We start from the raw sequence: 27,352 nt of genomic DNA on the forward strand, positions 1-27,352 counted from the left end.
GAATGAAGTGATTCAAACTCTACTAAGTTATGCAGTGAACACACTGCGAAAGGCCAAGAGTTCAACAAGAAGAAAATGTCGTCAAGTCTTTGAAGAAACCTGCAGCAATCTTATGGGAAAGTTCTGATAATGGCAAACCTCAAGTATAAGTCTTTGACTGAAGGCATGTTTAAAAGATTGTTTAAAAAGTCACTGCTGCCCTTCACTGAATAAAAAAGCTTTCACAACATGACAACTGAGCGTATCTTTATTTTATGAACACCCAAAATCACTGCATCAGCAACTCAGTTCCATGGTCAAAATCTGCAATGAAAAGAACATGAGTGTTAAAAAAAAGCTTTCTTTCATTTAGTCAACTTCAGAAACACTACTTTGCAGCATATTCACTTAGCGCTCCTGAAGCATTTAAAAATTTGTGTTCCATTATCTTTACGTAAACCTGTTTAAAGTGCTCCTAATAGAATATTGTGGAGTGTTGCCGAGTCTAGAGATGATCCAGCTGAGTGTGAAGGAAGACAGAACCCGCTCTGGACAGACGGGACCTAACAGGACAGAAGCACTGAGAACAGAAAGTCTCAGTTCATTAGAAGTATTTCCACTCACAGTAGGCCAGAAAGTCAAAACCCGATGGCACTCAGCCCCTTCAGTCCTTCCTTTATTGCCTCTCAGCTGTGCCGCTTTGCACGCTGCGTCGTGAAATTCTCTACATTTTTGTTTCTCTTGAAACAAAAACCTCTGGAAAAGACAGAGAAACTCGGGAGACGAGGATCTGCACGTTGAGCGCGAGTTCCTGCACTGGGTCCTGAGAGGGTGTTTGGTGGTGAATTAGCGTGTCAGCATTCGGGGGAGGTTGGGGGGCAAAGATAAAGGTTTTCAATCACGCACAATAACCCCTCTGTGGTGCTTCCCATGTGGCTGTCTGGTTAACAGGTCCTTTTGTTCCAAAGGGGGGAATTCTGAGTTTTAATCCCTCACGCTGGAGATCCAGGCCGACTGCAGCGCCCTCTGCAGGTTGACCTGTGAAGCAGCAGGTCAAAGGCGGCAGATGCTGATTAGAATACAGCGAAACAGGCAGCTTAAATCATTTTTACTCTGGGACTGAATGAATTTATTCTCATTTCATGGATGTAGAATAGTCCGAACCTTCAGTATCTTGCAGTTGATCAATATTACTGTTTTGATGGTGATAAGAAGCTCATTTGGAATATAAAGGTTGATTTTGATAGTGATGTACCACACTATGAATGATCATTAAATGTCAGGCAAAGTCAGTCAATGATATTTTCATATAATTTCCACGTTTTGAAAGAACCAGAAAGTAAAAATAGTCAGCTTGTATATTACAAAATGTTTTGAGATATGGAGGTTTGAAAAGTGCATCTTGTTGAGAAAACATGCTGCTGGAAAGGTCAAAGCTCCGTGAGTCGGCTCTTTTAAACTGTCGGTGCGAAAAACACTGAGGGCCTTTTGCTCCCACGGTAGATGATCCGGGGCAGCAAGCGCACACATAAACCTCAAGATATATCACAGTTGAATATCTTCACACCAAACGACATCTGAACTTTGAAATTCTGACATCTAACAGTCACAGTTACTGGACATTTTTAGCAGTGAAGTTGTGTGTCTGTAAGTAATTCAGAGACATAAAATGTGTTTACAGTTCTGTTAAATTACAGTATGAAGAAAAACTGGTCATGTGTGGAAAGTTCAGCAACATTTAATTTTTCTCCAAGGAAAAGAAAGACACAACACAATATTTCTCATCAACATTTATTTTTTGCCTTTATAAATATACTATACATGCCAAAATGCTATGTGACTTGCATGGTTTAATATCTGTTCCTGTTCGTTAGTCTAACATCTAAGCATCATGACAATAAAGTTTGAATCATTGAAAAAAAAATATAAACAAGCTTTTTTTCTATTAATATGACGGCCTCTCTGTAGCAAAAATAAATCTATCTTCCATATGAATTCTTTTTTTACAGTACTTAAAAAAATCTAAATGATAATACTGGCAGATACAAATATGTTGGCACATTGCACAGACGTCAGAATTTCCACACAGACTGTTTTCATGCATTAAGACATAAAAAATGTACCAAACAGACACGGGAACATTAAGCCAGTGCAGAGATTTTCAACAGCGTAATAGATTCGGTACACTTTGTACAAACACAGACACATTAGATAACTTCTAGCAATCTCAAGCACAAGACCTCAGTTTGTGGTCAAACGGTTTCATGCTTCTATATGCACCAAAAAAAAGTCTTCACATTAAACTGATGTACCTGATGCTGACAGATGGCATCAGGTTATTCACCAGGTTTTACTAATTCTGACATTAAACACATTGTTTTAAACCAAGAGGCATTTTTCCTCAATGTGTAGAAACAAACACAAATCTTGAGACATTCACAAAAGGAGTTGTTTACCAAAAAGAAAAAAAACCTAAAACGGTCCAAAAAAATATTTATTTCTAAATTTCTTTCATAGCATTAAAAAACTTTCAAGAAAAAAAATAATATCTGAACATATATGTTCATTTCATGAACTCTAATATCAACACCAGTAACTCGGTTACTTAAAAAAAACTGACAAAAAGCACAAAACGGCTAAAAAAAACCACATTTATTTAATTGCATCAACTAGTTTGTAGTATATCCAGTTAAACTCATTTTAGCAAAAGCCTCTATTCTCACATGAAACATTCATTTTTCTTGAATAGATCATTATTATTACATGTGAAAAACTTACAGTCATCATGGGAGAAAAGATGGACACTCAATTAAGACTAGAATCTAAAGTTCCTAATTCTTCTGTTCCATGAACTCCTACCAATTAAAAAGGCTTTGACATTAGCTACATGAAGAGAAAATGCTAACTCTAGAAAAAAAAAAAAAACCCAGTGGCTCAACTGCATAATCAATACAAGCAGCTCCATGCTCCACTACAGAGGGAAAATAGCTTCAGTGAGCAGAAAGGTACAGTAGGATGCAAACACCACCCAGTGGTAAAAAACAGCAACGACAATTCTTTCAGCTTAGACACATTGAAAAGAGTCATCTTTAAATAACAAGAGCAGAGACCTTCATATTCAAAAGTGGCATTCTGTTGATGTAAAATCCACGTGCAGTTTCACTTTTGTTCTTTGTCATTTAGTACACGACACACGCACTTCATGCAGTTCTTGCATGCACTCATAAACAAACAGCTGCTGCAGCTTTAAGTATTTCATGTGAATTTAAGTCATAAATCTACTTTGCCTGCTCCGTCCTTCACTCTTGAGCCACTTCAACATTGCACCTGCCCACGCTCACATAATCACATGGCATTTGTGTTTTACTGCACGCTTCACAGTGTAGAACAAATGGAGAAACCGGATCATTCACAGAGAAACATTCACTTCACTGGAGAGGCCGGTGCACGGCGGAGAATGAGAGGAAACAAGCTGCATGGTCACTGCAGGGTGTTTACAGTCGGATCGAAGATTACAGGCTGCAGTAAATCTCAGCTATGGCAGTGAAACGCAGACGACAAGGGCGAAAAAAACAAAAAACAAAATGCCCACAATCCCACAGTGAACAGTGAAGTGCACACAAACAGTTTGGGACCTGGTGTGAATGAAAGGAGCAGGAAGCTAGAGAGTTTTTCATCATGCATGAATAACCCCCCCAAAAAGCTGTGTTTGATTTGAGGCTTCTGAAGGTAGTCTGCAGGGGAAACCAAACCAGCGTCACAAGAACAAAGAACTGAAAGCAGCGCTGCAGGAATTCCTTGTCAGTGACACTGTTGCTGGAGGAGGATGACATTCTGCTCCCAGCACTTCTTTGAACATTTACATTCGTTAATGAATGAGCTCCAAAACTGACACCTCAAACTGTTCTCCTCTCCCGTTCCTTCCACGAACACTAACTCAGAATATCGCACGAACCACAAATTGATGGCGCTATGGATTTTGGGACTTGCGTGGCTCGTCACACGTTGGTGCCCTTGTCCCTCAGCGTGGTGACTCTGAGCACCAGCCGCTTGGTGCTGCGGCGGTAGCGAGGCTGCGTGAAGTAAAACAGGATGGGGTCCAGGAAGCTGTTCATGCTGGCAAACGGCCGGGTGCTCTTATAGATGATCGAGAACAAGTTCCTCGTGTCGCACGACGCGCCGGACAGCGTCCGCACCACCAGGTACAGGGTCTTGGTGAGGTGAAACGGGAGGAAGCTGATGCAGAACACCGTCGCCACCAGTATGATCATCCTCACCGCCTTGTCCCGCTTCTCCCCGGTCGCTATGGTGACGCCCTGGTAAGACACGGGGCGGCAGAGGATCTGCGCCATGCGGCAGTAGCACACCATCACGCCCACGAAAGGCAGCAAGAAGCCCAGGCAGGTCAGAGCCATGCCGTACGGATAGTACTCCAGCGAGCGCGTGGGCGTGCTCAGGTCGTAGCACACCGTGCGGTTGCGTTGGGTTCCCGTGGCGGCGAAGTGGAAGGTCGGCAGGCACAGGACGGTGACCACCACCCACACCCCCCCGCACACGCACCACGCCAGCCTCCGGCCGCCCTGCTTCTGCCACGTGGAGAGAGGATGGCAGATGCCGACGTAGCGCTGCACGCTGATGCAGGTGAGGAAGAGGATGCTGCCGTGCAGGTTACTGACAGAGGAGACAGAAAAAGGAGAAAACACTTGACTATAACCATGCAAAAGTGTTACCACTGCACTGGCGTTTTCTTAAATCAACATGCTTTTTGTCACATTTGCAATCATCTTCATAAGATGTAGGATTAACCCTAAAGTTTGAATGTTCCACTAATGCGCTCTCCAATCCTTGGTTGCGACCTGTTGACTCATGTTTATATTATTAAAAAGGAAATAAAGAAGATAGTCAGAGTATTTTCCACTCAACTCAGCACTTTTGTGGAATAAAACTAAGAAATCGTGAAAAGTTGTGAATATGTTTGGCTTCCAGCAGTGAAATGCTGCTACAACACACAAAGTAATTAACTTGAAATGACGTTTCATAAAAGCATTTCTCTGCTGAAAATGTCAGTTCATGTAACAAGAGACGAAACCAGAAAAGGTTCAGCAGCTTGAGTGTCTATCATCTTATTTATCCACATCAAAGCTTAATTTCTCTCCCAAGCTAATCTCTTCATTTCTGTGCAAACAAATTAGAAACTTTACTTTGAGTTCAGTTTATTCAGAGGAAAATCCTTATTTTATTTTTTTTCAAGCAAAAGCTTTTGAACCACTGCATGTCTTACTAACATCAAGGCTAACCTCAATATAAAAGCACGAATCAGTAACATACTGAATAAAGCCTCTTTCCTCTTTGGATCAAACATTTCTGATTCAAAGAAAAACAAAAATGAAGTGATTCCAGTGTAGATCCATTAAATTTAATTTCTGCATGGCATCCAATGTCAATGACCTTCATGAATGAAAACATTCCTGAAATGTCTGTCAAAGAGCTGAAAGACAGATCAAGTACAACATGTGACAAAAATACCTACGATTCCTCTTTAAGGCTTTAGTGACTATAATTCCCTGGATTTAAAGAACATTTCTAATTTTAGCTGTGTTTTGGTTTGTTTTGTTTGGCACAACCAGTCTTAAAACACTGTTTTTATGAGTTAGTAATGTTCATGAAGTTTTTTGGGGCAGAATAACAATCAGGCATGTCTTGGCCTGGCTGCTGTTGTTGGCATTTTTCTTTGACCATCTTTAATGTTGAACTAACAATCTATACTTAACTGGTCTGAGACTTCAGAGCTCGAACTGATCACAGTTGTTTACAAACATAATAGTCAACGAGACGACAGTCGGAGCAGCACTCACCTGTAGAACTGAAACCGGACCAGTTTACAGGCGAACTCTCCAAAGGGCCAGTAGTCATGACTGCCATAGTTGTAGATGAGCAGAGGAAGGGACATGACATAGAGGAAGTCAGCGATGGCCAGGTTCAGCATGTAGATGTTGTTTTTGGACAGACTGCGCCTCGTGGCAAATATCTTCAGGATGACGGCGGCGTTGAGGGGAAGTCCGAGTAGGAAGACGACCGAGTACACGGTGGGGAGCAAAATCTGCTTGAAGTCCTCCTTGTAGGTGCATCGCAGGCTGCTGTTACTGACAGCGACGCTGTCGGCGGCGAACAGCTCGACGGAGTCTGAGCTGGTGGCAAACAAGTCCGGGGGGATCAGGGTTTCCGTAGGGAGGGGAGATGAAGAATATGGCATCTTCACATCCTGGAGAAGAGATGGAAAGACAAGGACTTCAGACGAAATAAGAACAGGAGTCTGGTGGGGTCGTTCACATATGAATTCCATAGTTGTTTTTTTTAAGCCGTTTTTGACTTGTCATGAGATATACCAAAACAATCTCAACTGTAATGGATGTCTTTGAGTACATAAACACAAAAAAACTAACACACAACTATTTCTTTATCTATCACAACAAAAGTACTTACTTGCACTTTGTACAGTCAACTGCAATCCAGTGCTCATATTCAAAAATGTACAAAACAATCAGCTGTGCCTGATTCTGCAAGAGGGAACTTAATGTAATAATATATCCTGTTTGATGCTCATTCCATGCAGTTGTGTTTTTTGTCCACATTACAGCTGATCCTCACATTAACAGTACTCTAACTAACGCAGACCAGTTCCATACTGAATCCAAAGACTGGCAATATTAGAATTTAAAGCAGAGCCGTTGAACTGGATCACATTAAACTGCACTGAACTGAGAGACAGTCGAGGGTTTGGCTAAAATGAAACTTACCACGAAATATTCAATTTTCAGTGTGTGTGTGTTCTTGTATGTACTCACTTGTGAGGACCAGAATAAGTTTTAAACCAACAGAGTGAGGACATTTATGCTGGTCCTCACATTCTGAAAGATCTTGTTGAAGGGCAAGGTTTAGGGCATGGGTTAGGCATTTATTTTTGATGGTTTAGGTTTGTGTAAGGGGCTTGAAAATGCATTACGTCAATAGATGTCCTCACAACTATAGACGTGCAAACATATCTGTGTGTGTGTGTGTGTGTGTGTGTGTGTGTGTGTGTGTGTGTGTGTGTGTGTGTGTCCACCAGATGGCGCTAGGGATCCCTATTGATTATTTACATAGATATAGAATTACTATTCCAACAACACATCATCAGCAGGGTAAAACCACACACACACACACACACACACACACACACACACACACACACACACACACACTTCTTTTTTAAGCCAGATTCACAGGAAAGCAGCTGCCTTGCTCACAATCCAACATTTTATCATTTTCTAAATGTGGGAATTGGGTTTGTTTAATTACTACAAGATACAAAAGCAGCAGGACTAGGGAATATGCAGCATAGAATTTACAACCTAACCTTGAGAAATATTTACAAGATGTCTGTGGAAAATTGCAAAAGACAGAGCCATTGGAGTACTGTCAGAATAATAGTGTTTTATTCTTTAACAGCAGGGACCAAATCCCCGCTCACAAAGCTTTAGTCACAGTTATGTTACTGAAATGTGCGAAAAGTCTTTTTTCATAACTGTAAGTGTTACTTTTTGTTTTAAATTAGGCATTTCGATCAAATGAGCACATTACGTTTTGTGACGATTTCAATGAACACAAAAAGCCATCCCTGGTACCCACCACACACTTCAAACATCGTTTGAAACTATGAAAGTCTTGTCAATTCAAGAGTTTTACTTTGCACATGAAATGAAGGCTCCAGCTAATTTGCATGCTGCTGAAGGCAGATATTCAATGTTGAACAACATGACCAATTGTAGCCTTATTCTAAGGGACACACAAAATCAGAATAATTGTTTTTTTCCCCAGGTATGTCCTTTAAGAGGCCAATCCAAATCAGCAATCGCCTAAAAACAATGTGTTAAAAGCACAATGTATGGTTACTGGGAGTGGGAGCACTACAATCAATATGAATCGTGCCACTAAAATAAGAAGCAGATGAGATGGAAAGGTTGAATTAGCAGAATGTGACTGAGGAGAACAGTCTGAAGTTCTGAAATGAAAACCGTTGCAGACAGTCTGGACTCCCACTCACACAGCCTGCAACGAGTTTAATCAGGAGTCCCTAATTACTGCGCCCACCCCCCACCAACCATAGATCGATCATACCCATTTCCCTCATGGCAGCATGTGGTTGAGTAAGTGATCCTCCAAAGACACTTCCCTCCCAGCCTCGGCAGACCGTGACTCACCGCATTTCACAACTGCAGAAACACCCGCTCCAGCCCCTGTGGTCCATTGAAAAAGTGTGTTACAGAAAATCTGCAACTGTGTGTTTTTTAACTCTACGATTGATAAAGAGGGTGTGTTTTTGAGTAAACTCCAGTGTGTGGGTGCATGAAGTACTTGTTGGAAGCAACTGTGACGCATGATTTCATAAATCCTGACTGCAGACGAGGTGAAGGGAGCAGTGTGCCAGACCAGCAGACCATAAACAGCTCAACACCACGGGCCAAAAAAACAGAATAACAAACGTTCTTATAATGGCCACGTTGGCCAAAATTGGTAGAAACATTTTTGATGACTCATTTAAAACTAAATGCAATTTCTTATCTCTAGCATGGGTCAACAGAACCTAATAATTTCCATTTGACTGTGTTGTTTTTACATGACGACAGGAAAACAAGAAGCTTGTGTCTCATTTAGGAGGCTGGTCTTTCCAGTCACCTTCATTATGTTGGTATTCAAAAACATTAAGAGGAGTTACGTATCAGCCTACAAATACTGATAACTCTGAACGTTTCCTTTAGTTTTAGTGCAAAAGCATCAATAAATCCTGAAAATAATTCTATTTATTGCACAAAGCTTTTCATGAATAACATGACATCGAACCAGCCAAAGAGTTTCTCTTTAGGCTTTCTGCAAATTGTAAAATTTATTTTTCTTTTCTTTTCTCCTTTTTGCAAACTCACCCTCGTGCTGAGGCTTTCATATTACTTCTGACTGATCCCACATCGACTAGATTTGGTCTGTGGAACACAATCCATCACAGCATGATCAGATGAATTAATTAGAAACAGATGGATTTTCAAGTTTTAATGAAGAGAACTTTTTCAGTTTAATAAATGATGCATGTTTAAATCTTAGCGTGACGATATTTCATTATATATACCAATGCACTTTCTATTTTGGCAGCGTCACACTCGTAAAAACTAATTTGAAAGTGACAGGTAATAAAATATTTATGCTGGCACATTTTGTTACAGCCCTGTCAGTCAAACTAAAGAACGCCAAGAAGGCCGAGCATTCCTCAGTTTGCAGGAGAGGTTTGAAACCGAAGTCCTTGGTAAACCTCCTGCAGAATGACTTCCTGGTTCTCATCCACATCTGTGAGACTGTATCTGCCGCCTGTCTTCCCCTCCGGGGAAGAAGCTTAATTAATCACTGCGTTTATCTGACTTTGTTCGAAGCCACAAACAATAGTATCAGTTTCCTGCTTGTCAACCTACAGCCGCGTTCGGCTCGTCCTGTTCGTGAAGTTGGCCAAAAATCTGTTCATTTACTAGCTTGAAAAATGCAGTTCAAAAATGTCAAGGGGACAAGCAGCGACATGAAAAGCCAATGTTTGATTTGAGCACATTTTTAAAACCACTGAGCAGGTCACTATCAGGTCTTCTGTGTGTGTTGTTGAATTGCAAAGTCTGAAAATACACAAATACACACTAAATGCTCACTTTCTAGATTCTCTAAGCCCCAAGCAGGCTATTCATTATAACTTCATGCAAAGCAAACATGGAAATAAACGATAATTATCTGCCAACTGAAACACACATAGCTGACAGTTATATTGTTTGTCTGGATTAATCTATCATTTTAAGTTGTATTTATGATTCCTGGCTTCATATTGTTGTAACTTTGGTTTTGTCATGGCAGTTAGGTGATTAGGTGAGTTCTGATTTATGATAAATGTTGATGTTTATGTAACAGTCTGTCCACAAACTCCACAAATCTACATGGTGAGATTCTGAGTTTCTGTTTGTAGCTGTTAGTGTGGTCGCTTCTGTATGTTTATACTTTCACACTGATTCAGTTTTTTGTGTTATAGTTTGACTCTTGTGACTACAAAATGACAGACTTTGTTATTATAGCACAAACAAATATTACACTAAACATGACAATGGCAGCTGTGTGTGGGTAAGGAAGTCATTTCATTATTTTTCCCAGTCAACCCAGACATTTACGGAAAACGCCAACATTAAAACATTACTCACTGACCTTGCAAGGATTATCTGCACTTTTTCTGTTATTATGCTTTTGAAGGCATCACTGACTTTCTCTGTGACTCACACAGCTGTATTTCTGTATCAAATTTGCAGGGACTGTGCATTCATGTCCTCACAAGCTTTCCCATGGGGCGCGTTTCAAGCTTTGGCTTCCATTTGGATTCATATTATGCTATAAATCAAAAATAAAGCCAGTTCTTTTTGAGACATAGTCTGACAATAAAAATACATTCCATCAGCTGGTTTAATATTATTATTATAATGCTCTCGCGTAAATGAATGCAAATTTGACCCCCTAAACCAGCAACAAAATTCACCCCATTTGGCATGCACATCATGACTGGTGAAACATTTGATAAAATGGAAAAATTAACCCCATCACTCCCTGAATGTGCTCTCTAGTGCCACCTGGATACAATAAAATGACCCCACGGCCCGTAGGAATGTCGTCGAGGGATCAAACCAACACTCACTCGTTCGTCTCATCAAGATCTACAAATCATGGACTTCCCACCGAAATCCAACAGGAAGTCCGCAATGTGCCTTTCAATTCAACATTTCAGTCCTCATGAAGCCATTATCTCCTCCGAGGGCGTTCGTCAAAATGCAGTACATGCTCCGATCTACATGAAACTTTGCACACTGGATCACTGGCCACCCTTAATCAGAACGATAAGACGATCATCACCATCACCCTATAGTGCCACCTGCTGGAAACAGGAAGTGGGCTGTACATGCTCCGATTTGGCCCAAAATTCACATGTTGCATCAGAGGTCACCTCTGATCACAACCATAGGATAAGAACCACCATCAGGTAGAGTGGCACCTGCTGAGATTATCAAATTTTGAACAATTTATCTGAAGATTTTGGTTCTGAGAGCTGTTTTTAGGGGTGGGCGGTATAAACGGTATAAATCGTATGTGATATAAATTTGGCCCATGGTAGGGATTTTGGTCATACCCAACCGCGATAGCACATTACATCCTCTAGGTGACAGCAATGCAGCTTTTTAGTTACCCTGTTCCCCGAAGAAGAAGGAGTGCTGCTGATGGACTTTTTTGCTGTTTGGATTAATTTTCTTGCTGTTGGATTAATCCTACTTACAACGATCTGTCACGAGAATATCGCGACCTGCCCCTGGCCTGGATGCACAGACAATGCCACCAAAAAAGGGCCCGGCACCGGAGGAGTTTGAGGAAATTAAAAACTCCCTCGACTTCCTTAGCGGTAGCGTGAGTGCGATCAGAGCGCAACAGGAACAGCTCCTGGAGCTGTTGGAGGAAGTCAAACAACTACGCCTCCAAAACGCCGAGAAGGAGAGGAGGATTGTGGATCTGGAGCGGCGCGTGGATGAGCTGGAGCAGTATTCCCGTGTTAATGATGTGGTCGTCACTGGCATTAAGATCCGGCCACGCTCGTACGCTCGGGCTGTGGCCGAGCAGAGCGGGGAGCCGAGTGACCTGGAGGCGAGCTCGGTGGAGCAACAGGTGGCTGCCTATCTCCAAAATAAGGGGATAGAGCTGGACCTGGAGCACATCGAGGCTTGTCATCCCTTGCCCACCAAGACCGGGAGACCGCCCGCCGTAATAATGAGATTCACAAATCGAAAGGAAAAAAACAGCTCTTCTCAAACAAGGACGCAAATTGAAAGGAACAGACGTTTTCATCAATGAACACTTGACACGACGGAATTCGGACATCGCACGGAAAGCTCGACAACTAAAAAAACAAGGCAAGATTCAGCATACATGGATTAACAACTGCAAAATCTTCATCAAACTGAACGGGACGCCAGAGGATGCCAAAGTTTTGGTGGTCAAAAACATCGAGGACCTGGACAAATATTGAGGTAACTGAACTCAGTTATTCAACATACTCAACACTACTTCTATAGTACGGCCTATAATGGACATGGACATGGACATGGTGCACACTATTAACGTTGACGAACAAATGGAATTGGAAACCGACGAATATCATGAAAACGCTATATATGATGCAGAAAGAGACCCGGACAATAATTTCCTTGTTTCTCTTACCAATAACTGCAACTATTTTACACATGAACAATTTGAGAACCACGTAAAACCAGATACCAAACTATCAATCATACACTTCAACTCTAGAAGTTTGTACGCAAACTTTGAGCCGATCAAACAGTACCTAGAAACTTTTTCTGAACCATTTAAAATTATTGCTGTAACTGAAACCTGGATTAACTGCGAAAAAGGTGCACCCTTTAGTCTTGATGGATACGAATTAACACATATGGATAGAGTAAATAAAGCTGGAGGGGGGGTTGCTATGTTCATTCATAAATCTATTAAATTTAAAGTTGTACCAAGCATGACGCTCGCCATAGATGGTTTAATGGAATGTCTAACAGTGGAAATACTTAATGATAAAAGGAAAAATATAATTATCAGTTGCATGTACAGGATGCCTGGATCATGTATAGTTACATTTAATGATTATATCGAAACATTGTTTTCCACTGTCAGCCCTAAACCATTGTTCGTCTGCGGGGATTTTAACATTGATTTGTTGAATCCCTCAAAGATTAAAACTATTGATGACTTCACTGATACTATGTACACTTTCAGCCTCTATCCAACTATAACAAAACCGAGTAGAATAACCGCACACAGTGCGACAATTATTGACAATATCTTTACTAACATTATAGATAACAAAATCACTAGTGGCCTGCTTGTTTGTGATATCACTGACCATCTACCTGTGTTCACTGTATATGACTACTATTTAAAAAAACCAGAAATCCAAGAGACAACTTTCTCCAAAAGACTGATAACTCAAGAATCTATACACTCCACAATTCTAGTCTTGCATATCAAGATTGGACCACAGTCCTCAGTGAACCAAATGTGGACATTGCATATAATACATTTCTGGATTTATTTACCTCCCTGTATGATAAACACTGTCCGCTGATCAACTATTCCATGAAAAAAAAAAAAATTGAAAAGTCCTTGGCTCACAAAAGGTATAATCAAGGCATGTAAGAAAAAGAATAAACTTTATCGAAATTTTATTAAACTGAAAACTAATGAAGCTGAGCAACAGTATAAACAGTACAAAAATAAATTAACCGACATCATAAGAAGTAGCAAACAATTATATTATAGAAATAAACTGTATGAAAACAAAAATAATATGAAAGGGACCTGGGATACACTCAATAGTTTAATTAAACAAGGATCATTTAAGTCATCTTATCCGGAATATTTTATCAACGGAAATGGTGAAAATTATAACATGAGGGATGTTGTAAATAAATTCAATCGGTTCTTTGTAAATGTTGGCCCTGAATTGTCAGCACAAATTCCTGACCAAGGAAGTGATGACTATGGTGCATATATTAAACATAATTCCATGTCTTTTTTTCTGTCTGCTACAAATGAGCAAGAAGTTATGAAAACTGTTCAAAAGTGTAAAAGTAAGTCATCTGTTGATTGTCACAATATTAGTATGATGATAATAAAACAGGTTATTTTGAATATTGTCAAACCCTTGACCTACATCTTTAACTTGTCATTTCAAACTGGTTGTTTTCCAGAAAAAATGAAAATCGCAAAAGTAATCCCTCTATATAAACAGGGAAATAAACACCACTTTACAAACTATAGACCAATCTCACTGTTGCCACAGTTTCCAAAAATCTTGGAAAAACTTTTCAATTCTCGCTTAGAATCATTTCTTGGAAAACATCAAATAATAAATGAAGGGCAGTATGGATTCAGATCTAAAAGGACAACATCAATGGCAATAATTGAAGCACTTGAAGAAATCACATCTGCACTCGACCAGAAACTGCATGCAATTGGCATTTTTATCGATTTAAAAAAAGCATTTGACACTATTAATCATACTCTATTACTTAATAAATTATATAAATATGGAATCAGAGGTGTGGCGGGAGACTGGATTAAAAGTTACCTGACTGGAAGAGCACATTATGTCCAAATGGGACAGTTTGAATCGGATGTGTTTGGAATTGCTTGTGGTGTGCCCCAGGGGTCTGTCTTGGGACCCAAACTGTTCAATATTTACATAAATGATATCTTTAATGTATCTCAGACTCTGAAACTCATCCTTTTTGCCGATGATACAAATATATTCTATTGTAATGACAATTATAATGAATTAATAACTGTAGTAAATAAAGAACTCAAAGCGATAAAGAAATGGATGGATATAAATAAGTTATCTTTAAATATTGAAAAAACCAAGGCAATGATGTTTGGGAATCAACAAAGGAATTCAGAGATGCAACCTTCGGTTGATAATGTACCTATTGAATTTGTTTGTGAAACTAAATTTTTGGGTGTTGTAATTGACAACAAGTTGTCATGGAAACCACACATCAAACACATTAAAACTAAAATTTCAAAAAGTCTCTCAATTATAAACAAAGCAAAACCTTACCTGGATGTGAATGCACTTCGCACACTTTACTATTCTTTAATCTTTCCTTACCTGACATACTGTGTTGAAGTGTGGGGAAACACCTACCAGAGCACAATTAATCCTCTTGTTCTGTTACAAAATTGAGCTGTGCGGATCATTCACAAGGTGGGTTTTTTAGAACACACACATAATTTGCTTACTCAGTCAAAGTTGTTTAAATTCAATGATCTCGTAAAATATAACACATCAATCATTCTCTTTAAAGCTTTCAATAAATTATTGCCATCCAATCTTCAACGCTTCTTTATAATTCGAGAGCAAACACATGATTTGAGAGGTTATGCTAATTTCACATTACCCAGAATTCGAACTACTCGTAAAAGTTTTTGTGTGTCTGTGTGTGGGGTGAAACTCTGGAACAGTTTGGACTTACAGCACAAGCAATGCCAAAGTATTAATAGATTTAAACTGTATTATAAACACCAGATCTGGTCTAAATATAGGTACAGCATCTTGTAACTCACCTTGTCATTTACAGTTACTGATCATTGTGTTATTCTTCACCATAATGTACGTTCTCCTACTGTCGCTTACATGTCGTCCATTACCCATGTTGGTTTATCATCTATATTAGTGTTCCATTACCTTCAATTGTATTCTGTCCTTCACCTTGCTCAATTCTGGTATTTGTCTATTCCAGTATCTGTCCATTCTGCTATAAGTCCGTTATCATTCCTGCTATTTGTCCATTCTGCTATTCTGTCCGTCATAATAGCTGGTTTTTGTTAATTACCATTGTCGGTATTGTCTAATTGTTATTGTCTATTGTTTACTGTATTTTGTCTTGTAGCATAACCATGTGCTCATAGTGTTTCCATTGTTGAGCTTGGGGGTAGGATTAAATAAGTTTTCTTCCTCCTACTCCCTTTTTTCAGGCATTCTGTGTTTATGTTATTATATTGGAATTTTTGTTTTGTTTTGCAGTGTTAATCGCCTGAAATGAATGAAAAAAAAAAAAAAAAACAAAAAAAAAAAAACTAAGTACACAACAACAGTGATGGCGGTAAGCGGTGAACAGATAGAGGAAGAGCTTGTGAAAAAGATTGGTGCAACATCTAAAACAGAGATCTGTAACTGGCGGGCCGCTGGCTAAACGTTAATATCTGGCCCGCCAGATGATTTTGAAAATCTGAGGCAGCTGCTTCACGGAGGCAGTAACACCGTCCATTAACCTAGTAACCAGCTCCTCCGAAACCGCCTTCATTACATGTGAAACACCTGGAAACCCTCTGATTCAGTGAACAACCTGAGCCGTGCAGCTCCTGCTGCCTTCTGGGACGCTTCGTAAAAGTAGCCTGCTGATAGACGCCACTGGTGTCTCAGTCAGCTGTTAGCTTAGCTGTTAGCCATCGACGAACGGGGATCAGTAAGAAAAAAAAAATTACCCAACGCCAAATCAACTAGCCGACCCCTGATCTATAATCTGACATGGTTTGGATTCAAAGTAACATCACTTATGTTATTTAATAGTTTAAAAACTACTTCCTGCTTCCATGCTTTTACCATGTGCTATGGTAACCATCAAGATACTGTTATGCTGTAATTTGTATATCAAATTATACCGAGATATAAATTTTAGGCCATATCGCCCACCTCTAGCTGTTTTCTTCAAGAAAAGCAGAGTTTCACTCTTAAGTCATTTGACTACATTCCTCTGGAAACTGGAAAGGCGTGTCAAGTTGAGCTCTGTCTGACCAGCTCACCTGGCTGGGCTGTCAAAAAAATAAAACCACACAACTAATTCAAAATAAAAGTCCTTTTTGATAATATAAAATCCTTGTAAATTTCAAAAGACAAGTAAACCCTTATCAAATGGAGGATTTGTTATTTAAAAGGAATAGAGGCTCTCAGCTACTCCCAAAACCTGAGGGTGTGGCCATGTAAAAGCTCGCCATGAAACAGGAAGTGAACTGTAAATACTTTGAACATGGTCTGGTTTGGCTCAAAATTTACACGTTGCATCAGTGAACATATCTGATCACACAGATATGACGATCACCGCCATCCGAAGTAGCGCCCCCTACTGGACACAGGAAGTGGGATGTTCAAGCACCGATCTGCCTGAAACTTCACAGTTGCATCATCGGCCACCTCTGATCCCAGTGAGATGATAGCTAGCAAAGTAAAGGTATAGCGCCATCTGTTGGAACCAGGAAGTGGAGTACACATGCCCCGATTTGGTTCAAAATTGATATGTGTCATCAGAGTCCAAGACTTATCAAAACGATATGAGGGTCACCACAATCGGATGTAGCGCCACCTGCTGGAAACAGAAAATGTGGCATACATGCTCTGATTTGGTTAAAATTTTATAGGTTGCATCAAAAGCCTCCTCTGATCACAGCTGTATCACAGTAAGCACCACGAAGATATAGCACCACCTGCTGGAAACAGGAAGTGGAGTGCACATGCTCCGACTGGGCTCAGAATTTACACGTTGCATTAGAAGCCACGCATGATCACAACAATACGACGATCACCAACATCGACCATGGCGCCACCTGCTGGATACAGGAAGTGTGGTGCATGCTCCAATTTGGCTTAAAATTTCAATGTGGCGTAAGAGACAATGCCTGATCAAAATTATATGAGGGTCCCCATAATCGGTTGCAGCGCCACCTGCTGGAAACAGTAAGTGCGGTGTTGTCATAGATAAACAGAGTTGTCATAAAAAAAAACCTAGAAAAATCTGCTTTAAGTGTTTTACTTTGTATATCAAGTAAAGTATGGGGGAAGAAAATGAAATGCGCCTGTACATAGTTTGATTTCAACCAAAGAGACCAGGTTTCATTTGCACTTATGTGAAGAGGTGCTTGATATTTTTCCCTGAGGGAAAAGGGTCCTTGGAGAATGCGGGCATCGATCCCGCTACCTCTCGCATGCTAAGCGAGCGCTCTACCATTTGAGCTAATTCCCCCTGCTAGGCCCCCTCCTTACCCACAAGCCCATCTCACAAAGCTTGCTGAGGCTGAAGTCCACAGGAGTCATTTGACCGGAGCACAAAAGGAGCGACGCCTCCCACTGCTGCCGTCAGTTTTATCTCTCCCTCACATGCTTTAACAGGACAGACATCCTGCCATCTTGATACTTTCTGAGACGAAAAGGTTCTTGGAGAATGCGGGCATCGATCCCGCTACCTCTCGCATGCTAAGCGAGCGCTCTACCATTTGAGCTAATTCCCCCTGCTAGGCCCCCTCCTTACCCACAAGCCCATGTGACACGGCTTGCCGAGGCTGAAGTCCACAGGAGTCATGCGACCAGAGGACAAAAGGAACCACCCCTCCCTCTGCTGCAGGCAGTTTTATCTCTCCCCCACACATGCTTCGACAGGACAGACTTGCTGCCGGCTTGATATTTTCTGAGACGAAAAAGCTTCTTGGAGAATGCGGGCATCGATCCCGCTACCTCTCGCATGCTAAGCGAGCGCTCTACCATTTGAGCTAATTCCCCATGCTACGCCTGCCTTGCTCTACAACCCCATGTGACACGTCTTGCAGCGGTTGAATTCCACAGGCGTCATGTTACCAGAGGACGACAGGAACGGCCCCTCCCTCTGCTCCCCGCAGTCTCATCTCCCCCTCACATGGGTTGACAGGAGAGAAATGCTGCCGCATACTTGCCACCCTGACATCTGCCAAACGGCAGCGCTGACTGTGAGGTAGGACTATTTATAATCCACGATTGCAAGAACGTGCCTGCAGCTCGGGACACATATGGAAGATTAACAACTTAACTGGGTAATAAATCAAACACCAGACATGCAGAAGTAGGGAAAGACTGCTTGTCCTGGGTCAAAAGCTCTCTAAATAGTTCTGCGACTGGGCCACAAACTGATATAAATATCAGTGTATTTCAAAGAAGCAACATTTGCATTCATCATGGAATCATCTTTATCAGTATGTGCAAAGGTCGAACCCCAGTGAAGTAACATGAAACACAAGCGTGGGCATCTCGAAGCTGCTATCCATCAACAATAAGTGTGCATACATGAACTCAGTGTCCTGGTTTCTAACTTTGATCACACTCAGTCAATGACATTTGCACCACATGATGAATTGTAGTATCCTGGTTACTCAATCTTACTTCATACACATGCAGGTCCACAAAAAAAAAAAAATTCATTATTTTAAATCTTGTTTTATAGACTGAGCTTCTCACCTTGTTGCTGACTTGATGTGTTTATGGTAGATGGTAGATGTGTTTATGACTTTGATAAAGATTTTGTGTTGCCAGAAATAACGTGGCACTTAAAGCAAGCAAAAACAGCGGCACCAGATCTTCGTATTTTGGGTATTCTCATAAAGATACATTTCTGACTTGTCACAAAGTTTGGATAAAAATTCTGAGAAGAAATTTTAACCCAGAGTCTAGAAAAAGGTATTGTCTATGAAAAAATGCATTGAACATGTAGATCCAGCGTAGTGGAGCGAAATTTACTTTCTAGGCACTTTTTCCATGGTTCCAATATAGCCTATATTTTTACATCCCTACTTCAAAACAAAACTAAAGACAAATATAAATGTGGTCAAGAATGAAGAAAGTTAAAAAGTGCAAAAAATAGAGAAATGTGTATGCACGTGAATAATATCAAAAAAATTTAAATACCTTTTCAAAATACAAAATATTTTTTCTTTTCCCACCCGTAACATGAGACGGATACAGACTGCTATGTCTTCTTTTTTATTTACGCATTTGGATGTTGTCTCTTTTTTTATTTTATTTTCTTTCGTGGATTATTTGATGCTTACTTTTTTAAGGGTTCAAAAAAGTTACTACTTAATTTTTTTTACTCAAATATTTATTTGTTGATTTACTTTTACTTCTTTGTCATTGTATTGATGAATCCAATATTAATGAACGAATTAAGTAAGTTAAAATGGTGCAGTGGCTTGCCCTTTTGACTCACAGTGAGAAGGACACGACGAGACTCCAGTAGGGAGTGTGCTAGAGATGTTCCGATCCCGATACCAGTACCGGAAATCGCGCCTATACTCCCGAAAATGCTGGCATCGGTATCGGCGAGTACTGGAGTCCAGGCATCGCTCCGATACCACGTCATTAATTAAAATAGTAATCTATTACTGGTCAGCTCTGTTAGCTCCGTTAGCTCCTTTAGCTCCATTAGCGCTGACCTTCTTCTGTAATGTTTTGCTGTTTTTGACCGACGAAGAAGAATGGATCACGCGACAGACGTACAGCGCCGTTAAAGAAGCCTTTTTTTTTTTGTTTAGAGTGCAGCTTCTGCTCTTTGGATTTTAATTGTTTGAATGTGAGGTTGGTTTTGGACTACAACATTTTGGAAAGTAATCTTTTAAGTTGCTGTTGAACTATATTTTTTACTGTTCTATTTAAATGTGCATTTTACTATGTTATGTTTGTACCCTGATTAAAAAAAAAAATTCTAGATTTGTTTATTAAGTTACTGTTGCACAAATGTTATTTATACTGTTTTATCTAAATGACTTCATTTTACAATATTGTGTCTTCACATTAATTTAAAAATGCAACAAAATATATTCCCAGATTGATTTAGTTCAATTGCATTTGCACTGCTGTTTTTTATACTGTTCTATTTAAAAATAAATGCCTTGAATTTGCTGTATTGATTCATGTTTTAGGGTTTAACCTGAGCCAGGCCTCACCACAGTGATCATCATGTGACAGTCATGCAGGCGAGGCATGGTATTATTTTGTAATATACTGGTATCGGATCGGTACTTGGTACCGGCCGATACCCACAGTAAAAGTATCGGAATCGGTATCGGGAGGCAAAAAATGATTATCGGAACATCTCGAGAGTGTGCATGGAAATCACCACGGAGCTCCTGTATCCTCAGTGCCTTTGTCTGTCTGTGTGTGTGTCTCTCCCTCTGTGTTCGCCCTGTGGTGACGTTGATGAAGATGTACCACACCTGTGTTCAGCTGGAATTGATTTCTGCCTCCTGTGGTCTTCAATTAAATGAAGAATATTAATGATGGAGGACTGGCTAAGTCCATCTGCATTTCACTCCCATAAAGTGTTTCAGCTTTTAATGGCTTTCAAACCTCAGTTTCATCATTTTGTGCAGCTGCACACAGAGTCAGAGTCAGAGACCAAGCATTTTAGGAGGGTGAACGTCTTAACGAGTAATGCATAAACTGGAAACGAAGCTGGCACCTAAAAATCCAAACACACCTCTCCCATGACGGTGGAAACAGAGACAAGTGAGGCGACACCGGCTCATGTGCCTCCATCCACCCTCTCCAATACCTCCCCCACTGTTACACCAGCCACCTCCATGTCTCCATTCGCCACAGACAAACCCAATAAAGAGAGCAAATACAGGGCTGACAGACATGAGGCAATCAGAAACACGCCCTCCAACAGATGTCTTACGTGTATCTGCAGACATTTAGAGGGACGAAACCTGAATTACTCTGTACTGAATGTAAAGTATTGGAATTTTACATTGCTCACAGTCTGAATATCCTCTAAAAAAGTTAGAAGTAGGTCAAAACCCGGCAAAGCCTCACAAGTCATTCATTTGATAAACAATGTATGACAGGATTAAGTGCAAGAATAAAAATATCAGTTTGGACCGTCTGCTCTGAGATGAGTAATCTGACCTTTTTTTTTTTAACTGGCCAGCGGACATCCTGCTTCTGTAGAAGGACTGAATCTAAAAGAAAAAACAGATGACCAGCAGAAAATGGCATCTGAAGAATTATTCTGTTCAAACAGACACTTTTTATCTCCGTAATTTACACAGAGCAGGAGATGGAGAGTTCAGGAGTGCGAGCAGGGACCAATTCTACTCTCATTACTTTCACATCTGTGATCGTTATTGTCCACGGTCACCCTCATCAATGATTCATGCTCCGTGCTGCACACTGCCGGCCCCTGCTCTTTCACTGCAATTAATTTGAAAATGACAAAATGGCGAGGGATGAGGGTAAAGCCAGAAAAAAACACGAGTGACACACACAAACACACGCACACAGCCATGAGGGAATACACGACTACATTAAGCCCCAACATGGAAGCACACTGAACTTCACAAGGTCACCAGTCGTACACTTAAAATATGCATACGTCATCTCAGTAACATCAACATCCTCTTTGCTTCATTGAGCAACCAATATTATTACTTTTTTCCCAACAAAGACAGATGTGGCTCTAATGCTGAAGTGCATGCCGCGGCCAAAACAGGCCTGCACTGTACAATTACATATAATTACACGTCATTACAAAAGCTAACGCGGTGCAGGGTGGGCTAATACGAGTCAATCGATCCAGAGGACAGACACGGTGGTCATTACACAGAGAACATTTTGAGCAGATCAGCTGCACCATAAATAGACTGATGAGGTGATGAAGACGGCTGCTGTTCCAACATAAGCACACTGCCTGCCATATGGTCCAGGATGAGATGCATCCGCCATCGGTCTGGAGTCTGAGTCAACACACTCAACCCCTCTCATCTCCCACACACTGAGCAAGGTGGAGTTGTCAGAACATGTGAAAGGTCAGATAAAGATAACTTCAACTTTCAATAACTGGCAGTTCTTTTATAATACTAAAACTAATGTGTTGACATGCCCATCAGAGTGCAGAGGCTTTTTTCTTTATGGTATAGAACTTTCTGAGTGGAATTACAGAACTTTCATTGCATTTTGGGCGTTCATTTATACGACTTCGGTCAGAACCACTGAAAAATGCAACTTTTGTAAAACGGCTCCCGAGATGGAAGTTTTCAAAAGACTTCAAAAATTCTGCTACTGTGCATGCGCACCACGACCAAAGTGAATAGTTCTTCTGCACATGCTCGGTAGATGAACAATGATGAACAACGATGTTTGCCTCCTAAGTGTCATGAATCCCAGTTCATTTTCTCCTGGGGCTTGATAGCTTTATAGTTGAAAATCTCCGAAATAGCAATCCAACTTTGTCGTCTGTCTGCGTACTCACTATCGTGACTGTTTATACCGTTAAGTTCTCTGTGACCATGTAAGTGTGTTTTTTTTTCATTCAAACACAAACAGCATCCACTAGTGGCCAAACATCAAAATTACATCATTTTCAGTGTTTCTGCCATTTCCATGTGAACCGGCATCCTTATTAAAATTTTACCATATAAATGCAAAACTTTTCTGAAAACAAAATGTTAAAACAATGTGTTTTCACTTAAAATGTTGTGTAAACGAGGCGTGAATTAACTCACATTCCATTCTCAGCAATATTATAATACTAACACTAACAACAAGTAAACTCTAAGTTACAGTGTTTCCTCACTTAAAACAAAACATGCAGTGCACATATTAGTGTCCTGCAGAAATTCCTCCTTATAACAGAAATCCACTTATGTCTACATTCTGGGTTTTAGGGTTTTTTTTTTTTTTTTTTTTTTTTTTACAATTAAAAAAAAATATTCCTGTCTCTCATGTTGAATTTTAATCACTGACTCATGGTAGTGCGGCATTAGAGACACTGAATGAAAAAATAACAGATCCGGCAAATTTCAGTCAACCTGAGTTGCGTCATCAGTTCATCTTTAAAAGACAATAGGGATGTGTTGTTAGGGTGACAGCTATCTGTAGAAATTTAAAGGTCAATATTAAAAAACGTCTTCACTACATGGCTCACCATATCGTTCAGATGTTGGCCGTGGATAGAAAACCTCATCCCGACAAGGAGCACAGCTAATTTAATGAAGTGGTGTCGGTAGGTAAGAGTGTTTTCATAACATGATCATACACTCGAGGCTGCAGGTGACAGTTCACAGCACTCCACAGGTAATAATTTGCCAACACTTGTTGACATAAACATGTTGATGCTTGCTGCGGTAAGAATTTGAGGTGAGGATTTCGAAAGGCATGTGAAGACGGATCGCACGTTCTGTCTTTCCCTGTGCGTCCTTTTCAGGCTGTTGCCACACACCAGAAGTCTGACGAAAGTGGCGCACAGACAGGATAATGGGGCATCGGTCACTGAAACTAAAAAGTGGATATGCAATTAAGTTCTGTCTGGCGCGATCATCTGACCGAACACTCTTCGTTTCACTTCATTCGTTCAGCCACATGTCAAGCTCATGGTCTCGTACTGGATGTGACCTAGTCACACATCTCTTACTCACATCTGTTCACCTGGACCAGTGATCCCCAAAGAGAGACCGAGACCTCACATACTGCACATATAAAAGAACATGATCTGACAGTAATTTCTCTTTCAAAAGCACAAACCCGTGCATGCTCATTACAGTGGGAGTGATGGCAGCATTTCTTTGGTTCCAAGGCTAAAAAAGGTTGAAGACCCTCGATCTGAACTCTGGTGTGCAACCATCATAAAATGATGTGAGAAGCATGAAAACGACTTCTCTCGGAAAGCTTTTCGCGTCCTGATTTAAGACCTGAATGGCTGCTAAACTCACAGACTCATCCACTCAGTCACCTTTAGTCTTCAGATAACTGAGCTGTTTATTTTGGATGATGGAAGCAAAAAGCATGCTGAGACACACGTGTTTTCCTGAAGTGCTCGCTTTCAGATCAACAAAAGAGCTACACAAGTCGCACGCATCAAACAATGACACAAAATTATAAACCAAAAAAAAGCACCTGTAAAACTGTCTTAACCTGTCCTGAAGCCACACAGATGAATGCCTCACATTGTTAGTTATTTTTATTTTTCTCCTCTTAATGCATTATGATCATTACAAAACAGATTTTAAAGTATCCAAGCTTTGGTTTGTCTGTCAGCACCTGCTCTGGCTCCTGAATGGCCACTGTTGTTTTTGTCAGATGTAAAGCGGATGTTTAGCTTCAGCTGCAGCCTGCTGCTCCTTCTGGGCAAACTGCTCATCAAAACCCTCACGGAAAGGTAAGCAGCCGCGAGCCGTGCCCTCTGGTCCATGTTGTCATTGGGTTTGTGGTCCGGGGACAGTAAATATGCAGGAGCATAAAACTCTGTCTTCAGTGGCTCGATCCCCATTTAAGTCGGACAAAAGCGTATTTGTACTTTGATTCTATAGAACAGCGATTGGAATTTGTGGTGTCCAATTTCAATAAATTACTGGAGTCGTCTCTGAGAATCTTACACTCTCACCGGACAGAAAAGTCAGATTTATCTTCAAACATTCCCTCTAAATTGGTAATTTGGCTGGTGCGTTTAGGACTGCTGCCAGCGAGCTCCTGACTATTTACTCACTCAGATAATGCCGTGCTTAACTCTGCCTTGTAAACAACTTTGGCGCTGTTTCTGTGCCGCGACCCAGCAATCTCCCCTGCGATCCTCATTCATCTGCTTCCAGTCAGACAGACAAAACACCTACAGAGGCCTGACCGCTGCCTGGCAGAAAGGAATCTTCTCTAAAAACACAGTATCCATGGCAAAGTCCAGCGGGGGACTGTGCCAGGTTCTCACACACGACGGCCTGTTCAAAGGACCTCTCTGGTCATGACAGCTGGGATGTGACAGCTTGTTTTACTGCACAAGTTCAATGTCGCCACAGAAATTCTAGATAAAACAACTATATATGAGTGATGGAATGTGATCCTGCTGGGAAAACAGGAAATAACAATTTTTGTCAATGTTTGCGAATGTTTTACGAGAAATATTTTTTTTCTCCACACAAATACAAGAGTAAAGAACACATTCTGGCTCTTGTTGTTTTTAAAATATTAGCTGGGTCTCAGCTGGGAAGTACCTGAGAGCTTCGAGGGAGATGTGAAAGTAGAAACATCTTGAACCAGCACTTTCTCATTTGAAACATTTTCATTGAACTATCAGGAGGAAAGTTATGCTTTTTATATTGATGGATCAAAAAACGACAAACTCCAATGTCTTGAAATGTGATGAACTCCAGGAAGTATTTGGAACAAATCCAAAGATGAGAAAGTGTCTCATTAACTTCAAGAAATTATCCACAAATCATTCAACGCGCTGCATCTTTTGTCTACTGTTATTCATACAAAAAAGTATATTGTGGAAAAAAAAAATAAATAAATAATACAAACATACTCATTAAATGTAAATTTGACTATGTTGGGTTTTTTTTTACAGATGTAGAAACAGATGGTGTTACTTTATAATGCTGTCATACAACTGTTATATTACCAAGTTCTCAACAGGATTAATGTATTAAAGAATTAAAAGCGCTATATAAGTGTAGTCCATAATGTAGAGGGAAAATTTAAATATATAGGGCCGCTGGTTGTGTGTTCAGATTCTGTTGTTCAAAGACAACCTCCTGAATGGTTTTGTCCAAAATGCGACAGTGTTTAAATATTTATTCGACCATACAGGCATATAAATCTGCCCACAAAGTTTCATTGAGAATAGTGGCATTTTCCCAGGCCAGTTTTATGACTGCATTCTTGCGGTTTGCATCCATTCACAAAGTAACTTCTGATTGTTCTCCTTCTTCTTTTTCTCCTTTTCTTTTTCTGTTATTTACTTTTTCTCTGTCATTTACAGCTTCCTCCCTGATTCTGCTTGCACCTGGTCTGTGCATCATGGTGCCCTGCAGGATGTACTGTATTAAGGAAATAGCCAGAGGCAACAGTTTGCTTTTGCTGTTAAATTTCCTACATTTGGCACAAACCATGAAATGCAATGTTTATGAGAAACTTGGCTGAAAGCACTTGGGAGAAAACCGAAAGGGAATGCAACAAATCTGATGCTATGGCTGGAGGATTAGTCTGCGATGAATTATTTTCTCAGTCCACTACAACAGGAAATCAGGTCAATCTGTTACAGAGCAAGTGCAAAAAGTAAGATGTTGAATCTAAAAAAAACAAACAAACAAACAAACAAAAAGAAAGAGCCTGTGCTGAAAGCAAGTTTACTGTGTTTTTATACATTTACAACTCTGTTACTGTTTGCCAGCATTCCTTTATCATTTCTATGTAGGTAATAAAATCAGACATGAAAGCATCTTACCCCGAGAGAGACGGCGACCGAACTGAGGCGATATGAAGCCGTCGTCCTTCTACTCCTTCTCCTCTTCCTCCTTTTATCTCCTCTTCAGGTGACAAACTAAAACGTGAGAGCAGACTCTGGACTCTCTCACAGCTCACAAAGCGACGAGGTTCGAACCGAGCGCTCCCTCTCTATCACAGACCTCCGCCGCACTGGCTGCACACACACTTCTCACACACACTTTGCACACACACACACACACACACAGACACACACGTGCGCAGCAGCTGAGGACGGCGCCGCGTGCAACGCTCAGCTCCGCGAGGTTCACGCATGCGCAGTGTGCATTCTGCCGGGACGGATACAAAAAAGGGCGCAAACAACTTCAAAACAGAACCCATGTCTGAGCGCTTTCGTTTCTTTGGAACTCCGTTCTCACAGTCACAATTACCAACAAATGCAAACAAATAGGAAACACAATATAAATAACTTTTCCACAAAAAAATTACTAATGATGTACAAAATGTCTTACTTGGTATTATTATTTGCCATGATATTAATTGGGCATTAATTTGAATCAATGTGAGCATTTCTACTTAAAACGGTTTTGATGTGATTATACTGACAGTGAAGTTTTTCCTTATTTTACGGCGCCCCCCGGAGGCCACAGCACCCATAGCATTTGCCTATATTGGCTAATGGGCCAGCTGGCTCTGGCA

The 27,352-nt window shown here is 40.6% G+C and overlaps 1 protein-coding gene and 3 non-coding genes across 5 annotated transcripts; all 4 read right to left on the minus strand.

Annotated features, from left to right (window-relative positions):
• Window positions 1–1,781: 1,781 nt before the first annotated feature.
• Window positions 1,782–26,876, minus strand: p2ry6 (pyrimidinergic receptor P2Y6). Of its 2 annotated transcripts, none has more exons than XM_030109242.1 (3): window positions 26,655–26,876; window positions 5,835–6,241; window positions 1,782–4,650 (listed from the first exon to the last, which is right to left on the minus strand). In XM_030109242.1, the coding sequence occupies exons 2-3, from the start codon at window positions 6,230–6,232 to the stop codon at window positions 3,978–3,980; spliced, it is 1,071 nt and encodes a 356-aa protein (XP_029965102.1). In that variant the 5' UTR covers window positions 6,233–6,241; window positions 26,655–26,876; the 3' UTR covers window positions 1,782–3,977. The 2 variants fall into 2 exon arrangements, with proteins under 2 accessions (XP_029965102.1, XP_029965103.1); XM_030109243.1 differs by lacking the exon at window positions 26,655–26,876 and adding an exon at window positions 8,220–8,289.
• Window positions 17,585–17,657, minus strand: trnaa-agc (transfer RNA alanine (anticodon AGC)). The gene has a single exon. It is a non-coding gene; the product is annotated as a tRNA-Ala (tRNA).
• On the minus strand, window positions 17,850–17,922 carry trnaa-agc (transfer RNA alanine (anticodon AGC)). Its single transcript has one exon. It is a non-coding gene; the product is annotated as a tRNA-Ala (tRNA).
• On the minus strand, window positions 18,118–18,190 carry trnaa-agc (transfer RNA alanine (anticodon AGC)). Its single transcript has one exon. It is a non-coding gene; the product is annotated as a tRNA-Ala (tRNA).
• Window positions 26,877–27,352: the final 476 nt, after the last annotated feature.

The sequence above is a fragment of the Salarias fasciatus genome, chromosome 14, assembly GCF_902148845.1.
Source record: "Salarias fasciatus chromosome 14, fSalaFa1.1, whole genome shotgun sequence".
Taxonomy (NCBI): domain Eukaryota; kingdom Metazoa; phylum Chordata; class Actinopteri; order Blenniiformes; family Blenniidae; genus Salarias; species Salarias fasciatus.

Coding starts and splice junctions, on each gene's coding strand:
- p2ry6 (XM_030109242.1), bottom strand. CDS start 6,232: ATGCCATATTCTTCATCTCCCCTCCCTACGGAAACCCTGATCCCCCCG. Junction 4,651..5,834: donor GTCCGGTTTCAGTTCTACAG/GTGAGTGCTGCT, acceptor CTCCTCTGTCAG/TAACCTGCACGGCAGCATCC.